The sequence below is a fragment of the Lycium ferocissimum genome, chromosome 3 (assembly GCF_029784015.1).
Source record: "Lycium ferocissimum isolate CSIRO_LF1 chromosome 3, AGI_CSIRO_Lferr_CH_V1, whole genome shotgun sequence".
Taxonomy (NCBI): Eukaryota; Viridiplantae; Streptophyta; class Magnoliopsida; order Solanales; family Solanaceae; genus Lycium; species Lycium ferocissimum.
In genome coordinates, this window is record NC_081344.1 from 13,821,568 (window position 1) to 13,830,953 (window position 9,386).

Sequence of the window (9,386 nt, forward strand, 5' to 3'; positions counted from 1 at the left end):
TTCCTAACGTTTGATTAGCTTCTTAAGAGAAGTAAATTCCCACTACCCTGTAGCAGCATGATAAAGAGTAGAAAACAAAAGCAGCGGGAAAAAAAAAGGTAACAAAATAATAGCAGTGAAATACATACCTGGAAAAGGTGTATTTGAGGCAGAAAGAAGAGAAATAGGATAATGAACAAACACATCTTATTGTGGACATTTATATAGATTAAAAAAGAATCTAAAAAGGTTGTGGGGAAAAGATAATTTGTAATTGAGTGAATAATTAAGCTACAAATGTTTGGGGTGCAAACGTTAGGGAGAAGTGACTCTGGAGCCTTAAAGTAGGACTGCTCAACTTCTTTTCACTCACACTTAAATATTGTATTACTTATTAGTTGCACATGTTTATAGGAGTGATTGTGGAGCATTAAAATGTGACTTATGAACTTCTCATTCACTCATATTTTTTAATTAGGATTTCATTCAATGCAGAAATAACTTAATGTTACTGAACGTGATTGAGCCTTTATGTCATGATAATATTACTATATAATATTAATCATATTAGATGTTTTATATTTTATTACATTTTAATTTACAGCTAGGGAAAACGGTAATCCAATTTTGAAGGTAGGAGCTTCCACTTTTACTATATATAATATGATATAGATTAATTAAAATATGTGCTTTTTTTGGTCCCTCGATGTAGAGAATATGGTATATTTGACTATGTACATATATGATTATATTATCGTTGAATGTGGTGTAACAATACAAACTTAACATACCACATGAGGTAATTAAGTGGTGGATCGAATAATTAATAATTATAGTACATTTGTGAATATTCACAAACAAAGAGATCAAAAGTGCACAACTCAATTATTTGAAGGTTTAATTAGTCAAACATTATAGGGACTAAAATCAAGTTTTACTAATAATCCAGGGACCAAAAATGTCATTAACCCTAATGTGAGAGGCATGTATTTTATGTGAAATTTATCTTCTTTTTCATGTGTAAAATGGAAAACTATTTGACCTTATATTTTTGTCCATATGGTAAAAAAAAAAAAAAACGTTACTACCATAACAAAGTACTTTTGAACATTCAAGTATCCACCCAAAGTTACCCAAGTTGGCTAATGAAAATTGCAATCTCTTAACAATGAAAATTAAGAAAGTCTTTTAAGTTTATTTTTCCTTTTGAAGTCTCTCTTTAATTTTTTAATTTACTTCTAGTGTATATATATATATATATATATATATATATATATATATATATATATATATATATATATATATATATATATATATTTTTTTTTTTGGTGGCATGTTCAGGCATGCTTCTCTTGTTTCTAGCTTTTGTTGTTGGCAACTAAAAAAAAAAAAAAATCTTGAACACCAAGAAAAGAACGGTAAGTTTGTTAGCTATATTATTGTAAACTATAGGAGAGACAGAACTAATGCACATAGAATGAGAAATATTCTTTTTAACAAAAGAACGGTAAGTTTGTTAGCTATATTATTGTAAACTATAGGAGAGAGAGAACTAATGCACATAGAATGAGAAATATTCTTTTTGATTAATTGATTTGGAAATCACAGGGAATGCACATTAGCATGGAATAAAGTTTCTTTTTATATGCAAATACCCTCTTATTTATATGGCACTCTTTTTATTTAAACATCGTAAATTATTTAACACCCTTTAACAACTGTCAAAAGTTCAAATTCGTTTATAATATTTCATTCAACTTTTTCTTCAAAAAATGATTTTTTTTTTCTATTCTCTTATTTTGCAAAAATGGGAACATATACAATTTTCTAAATGCTCGATCCAAGCCAAGAATCTATGCCAAAGGCCCTTTAGGTCCTAATTCAGACAAGATTCATTATTTTTCAAACATTTCCAACCAGATGTTCTTTTTCAATTTCAATTGTAGGTGTAAGTAACCAATTTGCTAATAAAAATATGACGGAAAGAAATAATAGAACAGTATGAACCACTCAAAAGAGAATCTCAGACCAATAAACTATTTCTACAGAACGAATTAAATCGAGTTTAGAACTTTATTGAATATAATATAATGTAATTTTCTTATTCAAAAAAATTAAGTTTTCAACTATTACATCAATATTTTCTTTCTTTATTGTTAATATGTCAAAATTGACAGCTTAAATTTATTGTGCTTTCAGACACCATCAGAAAATGAGAGAGAACTAAGGGTATGCCGGTACGGAGGAAAATATTTTTCAATTTTCTCATGTTCGGTTGGTCAAAAATTTTGAAAAATATTTTCTCTAAGAAAACAAGTTTCTTAAAAACGAAGAAAATGATTATCCTAGTGGAAGTAGAGAAAACAAATTTCACATTGATTGTATCATCCACAATCCACACCCTTCAACACAACTCATCTTCACCCTCATCCCCATAGCCCCCATACCCACCCCGCCACAGCCCTACCCTCAAACCCCCACCTCCCATAGTATTTTATCTAAATTATATTCAAATGCTTTTAGATAATATTTTTTATATACGCATCGAGCACCAAAAAAAGGTAAGAAACTCACTTATTTTCTAGAAAAACATTTTTCATGAAAAATAATTTTCTTCGTACCGAACACAGCCTAATATATAAAAATAAAACTTTGGTATAGCTGAATGGGCGAGCTTCTTTTGGAAGGATGAAAAGAAGAAATCGGCAATTAGCCACTTTTGGAATCGCTGATTAACATTTATAACCATCGTTTCTAAATCATTTGATCATTTAGACGCTTTTTAATGCAGAAATAAAATTTAGAACTAACTCTAAACGATTTAAAAAAAAACAACGCCGTTGCCGGGGATCGAACCCGGGTCACCCGCGTGACAGGCGAGAATACTTACCACTATACTACAACGACTTGGTGTTTGAGACTTGTTGGAATTGTGGACTTGTTAAACAGCAAAAGATGTTGACTAAATAGCTGTATAGCTGCGGATTCTAAAGAACCCGAGATTTCCAACTAGATTTTTTTTGGATATGTACATATATATCAGAAATTAAAATCTTTTTAAATCTAAAACTCACATCGATACATTGTCTAAATTAATTTTGAATCTGCCATAGTCTAGATAAGATTTTGAGGAAGTCGGAACCAGACCTGCGAAATTGGATAACTTTCTTCTAGTTAAAATACGGAGAAACTCCAGTATAGTATGTTGGAGTTTGAAACTCTTACACATGTAAGCTTATTGGTTGCGAATGCGGAGAAAAGCAGATGAAGGCCCGAACGCAGCCTAACAAAGGCACTAATTTTATTTAGGACGAGACAAAATGGGGGGAGAAGGCGAATATTTGGTCTGACAATAATTATTTCACTTATATTATTGTAATATTTGCGGCCTGTCTGGAATGGAACATGGAATAAAAGTATAAAACGAACGCTAAGCACTAGCCTCTCAAGGTCGGATTTGTAGGGATTATAAGTTTGTGAAGAAGCAAAAAAGCAAAAACTTGTCCCCACCCTGACCGGAAGCTGCTAGGTTTCATCCTCTTTTAAACTTCCCCGGTCCTCGACCCGAGTTGTATCATGATTCATGATAATGGCAGCTAGGTTATCTACCAACAACATTTTCAACCCTCGAAAGTGTCAATCCTGATTTTGTCATCATTCTTTTGCCAGATATATATACCATCATCTACCCAACCATTCTCTTTTACCTTAGGCTATTTGACTACTATACAAATCAAAATACATACAAGTATTTCATTTAATTTTATAGCTTACATTTTTTTTAGTTTCACACATTACTGTTGATTATAATGGACTCAAAAATTCATTGCAGATTTTCTTCTGCTAAGGTAACGAGCGTGCCTTGAAGAACTCTTTTTATGGTCATCATTAAGTCCAGTTGCAACATTTGGATCTTTTTCTTCCTTGAGTTGATAATTTAGCAGTGTATCAAGACCATCATCTATCTTGGAGTTGGGGGTGTAGCTTGCTATTTCTGTGTAATTTAAGCTCAGTTCGGTCACTTCTGACAATGATTTCGTTAGCAGAGGCTTCTGGCGTTTCAAGAACAAGCATACTACAGCACAATCATCGATCTTGGCACAAGGGTACTTGTATTTCCAGGCTCGAACTGCATGATGCACCACCAGTCTTGCTGCAATAGATCGCTTCCTCGCTGTAGCTACTATCCGAATCACTTCATCGTTGCTCAAAACATCCCACAACTGTACACCAAAAAAAAAAAAAAAAAAAAAAAGTGCATTAGCTGCCTTATTAAGTCTATAGTCGCTTAAGGTCTTATATAGTGGCAAGCTCAATCAACTATTTTTCACTCAAATTATGTATATATTGTGCAAAAATGGTTTGAAATGTTATTGTGAATTGCTGACTCTAAATTATGGATCCGCCTCTAGTCCTACTGTACTATTGGCGAAAATGTGTTATGAGGAGCTTCCTTGCGAGAATTTGAAGTCAAATTCCAATTTTGGATACTGTATTTCATTGGGATTTCGAATAGCGGTCTTGAATTCAAGTTGATTCTATTTTGATTCTTCCTTAGAGAAAGACAATCAAACAATTCTCAATCATGGTCCTTGCAGATCAGATCATTCATATAATACACAAAAAGAAACTCCAGATATAGAGATCTTTCTAGGATCTCACCAAAGATGGTTTCATTAGATATCTTACAACTAGAATCTCTCTTTTCCGATCCAGTCCCTCCACCAATGCGAACAGTTAGATTCAGGCATGCTACACATGAACAATGTAGTATGTACAACTACAACTATGTCTCAATTCCAAACAAATTGAGAATGGCTATATAAACTCTCTCACTGATAATGCCGCTCCATTTAAGCTCATCTTAGACAAACAATGTTGTAATGATTTGATTAACAATGCTACACAAAGACATGTACTCATCCTCACAAATATAGATACAAAGCAAGACTTGCAATGTTTTTTCTGCAAGATTTAGCCACAAAACTAGGATTAGGGGAATATTTAAGAAGTTTGAATTCTGATATAGCTTACCCCATCTGTTGCTAAGACAATGAATTCATCTTTTTCAGTGAGCTTTCTGTAATATACTTCAGGAACTGAGATGAGACCAAAGTCTTTCAAGCAAAAATCTCCGAAAGCTCTAGCCATGGCAAGGCCAGGACAGTCTTGATCAGGCATCCACACTCTGTATATATTTGGTTCTTCTTCCATTGCCATAACTCTTCCTTCACAACTTTTGATTCTTTCATATTCAGCTGAATGAAAATGATTGCACAATATATCAAAAAAATGAAGCCAACCTAATTAAAGCAACTATGTAAACATTTTGACAACGTAAAGATTTTTTACACCATTAAGTTAAGATGACTTGTAACAATTGCTTAGGTTCGCTACAACTCAATAGTTTTGGTTCAAATCCTATATATGTATTAAGAATTTACTAAATATGTACAAAAGTTAAATTAAGAACTCAATTACTAACACTTAAGGTTGTTGTCCGAATCCAGGACCTGTAAAGTCCAAATCCTGGATCTGCCTCTATAGCTAACCAGTTATAGCATAATTTGGTAAGCAACCTGCTATAACCGATTACAATAAACTGATAGCGTAAAAAAGCACCTACCTGGTAGGTTCGGCTTCAAGTCGACTGTGAGTTGTTGAGCAACAAGCTCATTTTTTTCATCCCTGGTGCAAATAATAGCACGAGAATCTCCTAAATTTCCAACTATCAAATGTTCTCCCTGAAATTTCCACAATTATCATCACCTTAGAATATAAAGAAGAAGATAAAAGAAACCATCATCACGTTTAACATATTTATGCAATTTCATGTATGTTTTTTACCTGTTTAACTAAAGTCACTGCAGTTGTACCACTGCAATAGCTTTCAATAGAACCATCACCTTCAAGTTCTTCATCCATTTCTTTAAAGGACTCAAGAAATTTATCTTTCCATGCAGCAAAGATTGGGTTGTCCGTTTCATCATCTTTTTCGACATCCCATCTAATATTGTTTGTATTGATAACATTGGACGATGAAATTTTGGAAGGTAACGAATCTCTAACATAGCGTGCCACCTTGTGTCCGGATGGTCCATGTCCATCAAAGACACCACAAAAGAACATACCTTTCTGTCCACCAAAATTCTGCACAAGATATAGTGTCATAATTTTATCAATCCTCTGCCTCCATTTTCAGACAAAATAAATCATAATTTTGCTCTACATAGAAAATATCATTTTCCAAAACACCATTGCGTCTATGGAAGTTCAGTATAATGAGGATCTCAAGATGAAATCAACTAGGTGGAGGCTGGATCGGAGGCAAGAGGATTCAAAAACTACTAAAATGTCAGAGCTTAGTGACGAGCCCATGACCTAATGTACTTTTTGAATCCCCTTTGCCACTATAATAAAAACTTGACTTGTATTAATTGTAATCAACTATCAATGTATACAGATAATTTCATGACACATGCAATAGTGAAATTTTCTGATAAAGGGATTCAATCGACCACCCTTGGGCCAAAGTATCTCCGCCACTAAAATGCAACTATGCAAGAACAACTACGCGAACATTAGTACCAAAGAAATGAATATCTATTTGAATAAAATTAGGGATCATTAGCAGCTACCTTGACTATTAATTGATCAGCACATAATAATATTAATGACAATATGCATCATACTATGCTTTGAATTGTAGGATATGACTAATTTTTATCATAAAAATGTTTTAGAAGGGCAAAACCAAAATAGTTCAGAAAATTTGCATCTATTAGGATAACATTATTGGATGGAATATAGGATGATGGAGAAAGAGGGAATAAAAGAGATTTTAACCCCTTAGGCGCCGTCCTTCCCCGGACCCTCCATGAACCCGGGATATGCTTCTTGCACCGGGCTGTCCTAAGGCATTATTTTTTAATGGAATATATGATGATAGAGAAAAATAAATGAACTTTTCACCTTAATTATAATCTGGAAAAATGAAAAGAAGCATACCTCCCAAACAGTCATGGCATCTTGATTGATCCCCTTTTTACCTTGTTGACTATACATTGATACAAATTTAGAAAATCCACACAACCTTACATTGGCACCAAAATCTCCTCTTCCTACCATGCTTTGATAATCATCTTCAGCCTCTTTTTGTTCCCCATTATTCTCCTCAAAATAACTATGATGATGATGATTCTTGCCTTCCAATTTTTGCCCCCTTTGACAGGTACAACATGCACCCATCTCTCTGCCTTAATTATATATTCAGCCCCCTTGCAATTAGATCTTGTCTTGGGACATCAAAGCCATTATTACATGTAATTAATCAAGATTAATTATGCAAAAAAACCTGGTTTAATTAGTAGTTAATTATGTTCCTCTTCTAATAATTCTGACAGAATTTGGATATGGGGTATGTCTGATTCCTTATAGGAAAATCAGAAAAAAAGAAGAGGAAGAAGGTGATGAGCAAATCATGAATGCTGTCTCATGAGATAACATTCATGATTTGTGGGGAAAAAATGGAACATGTAGTATAGAGGGAATATAATTATTAGCGTCAAAATAGACCTCATCTTAACCCATGCTAAGGTCATAACTCTTTTTTTGTTACACAATATGACCAGTCAATTTGACTCTTATTCACACCATGCCATTTCAACCCTTGATTATCTTTTGTCCTTTTTTTTTTCCCCCACATAGTTAAAACCAATTTGGTTGTAGTACTACGATTTCAATTTGATTTCTTGGTCGTTGGACTGTCCTTTTGAAGACATTGGCTTAGTTCTCAATTTCACTAATTATTTCCTCTTTACGGCCTGATGTTTCCTTGTCTTAATTTTTATGACTTGGTATCCTAATTTATCTTCGTTACATATTTGTAATTCCAGAAAAATTAGACCTTGACATTATTCAAGTCAACCAACTTTTGCCCTTTTTACATATTTGTAGTTCCAAATGTTTGAGAAAATGCAAGCTGAGAAATAAAATAACATAAAAACTAATGGAATTGATAATCGGACGATTCTTGTTACGTTTGCACAACCCAAAGACTCCTCAATTAAAAGGGAGATTCGATTTTGTGGGTCACAAATATAACTTTAGTTAGTATAAGCCATTTCGGATGGAATTCGTAAAAAGTAAAATAGGAAATTGGTAAATAAAATACATGAGATGTATATAGTGTCATTTTCTTCTATTAGAATTGTAATGGATCGTGAAAGATTATTTCCTCCACTTTTAAATTATGAAACTAAATAAATAAATAAAATTAGACTATGACGGAAAAACTCTTCCCTTTTTTTGTCACGTTAGAATCAAGTACATGAAGCACGTTTCCAAATCTATTATGCAAACATGTCACTCTCTCAGCTTACATAGTAAGAATTAGGGGCGATAAAATTAGCTCATAAAATATATGAAGAAATGACTAATGAGTAAATAGCTATTTTTTAAATCATTTATTAAATTACCAGCGTTTTAGAACTAACTAAACCTTAACCACTTGTAATGAGAAAACATTATTTGCACGATCATACTCACGGACTAAAATAAGAAATCTTTACAAATTCGACAACCTCGACGTAATTTGAAATATAGGGACTTCTAGAAAACGTTCTCAACATAAGAACTGACACTATTTCCACGATATTGTCCTTGTATTCAAAAGAGGTATCATGATGGAATATGTTCAAAAGAGGTATAAGGAAGTTTGAAATAGGTATCACGAATGAAATATGTTTTATGAGTGAAACAATGATAAACTAATATATATTAACTAACACTGTTTCCACGATATTATCCTTGTATTCAAAAGAGGTATCATGAATGGAATATGTTCAAAAGAGGTATAATGAAGTTTGAAATGGATATCACGAATGAAATATGTTTTATGAGTGAAGTAATGATAAACTAATATATACAAGCATTACAGAGATACCAACTCTTGAAGAAGTTAAGCATGTAGTTTTCAGTCTTAATGGTGAAAGCGCTAGTGGACTAGATCGATTTACAGGGCTATTTTTTCAAACATGCTGGAAAACTATTGGGGAAGACATCACCAATATGGTTAAGGCTTTTTTCTGTGGAGCAGAACTTTCAAAATTCATCACTCATACCAATTTGGTCTTATTACCAAAAAAGGATTTCATAAATACCTTTTCTGATATGAGACCAACAAGTTTGAGTAATTTTGTGAACAAGATTTTTTCAGGGTTGATTCATGAAATATTGGTTAATAGTTTGTCTGATATCATCACTTTAAATCAAGCTGGGTTTGTAAAGGGGAGAAGTATTGTTGAACATGTTTTATTGACTCAGGAAATTATATCAGATATAAGACTAAGAACAAAGCCTGCTAATGTGGTGATGAAATTTGATATTGCAAAGGCATATGATAGGGT

General features: G+C 32.9%; 1 protein-coding gene and 1 non-coding gene across 2 annotated transcripts; both read right to left on the bottom strand.

The window, feature by feature from the left end:
• Positions 1–2,814: 2,814 nt before the first annotated feature.
• TRNAD-GUC (transfer RNA aspartic acid (anticodon GUC)) lies at positions 2,815–2,886 on the bottom strand. The gene has a single exon. It is a non-coding gene; the product is annotated as a tRNA-Asp (tRNA).
• A 606-nt stretch (positions 2,887–3,492) lies between these two features.
• LOC132049790 (probable protein phosphatase 2C 65) lies at positions 3,493–7,625 on the bottom strand. The gene is made up of 5 exons (XM_059440722.1): positions 6,988–7,625; positions 5,827–6,129; positions 5,606–5,723; positions 5,014–5,237; positions 3,493–4,202 (listed from the first exon to the last, which is right to left on the bottom strand). Exons 1-5 carry the CDS (start codon positions 7,225–7,227, stop codon positions 3,795–3,797), a joined length of 1,293 nt encoding a protein of 430 aa, XP_059296705.1. The 5' UTR covers positions 7,228–7,625; the 3' UTR covers positions 3,493–3,794.
• Between the last annotated feature and the right edge of the window lie 1,761 nt (positions 7,626–9,386).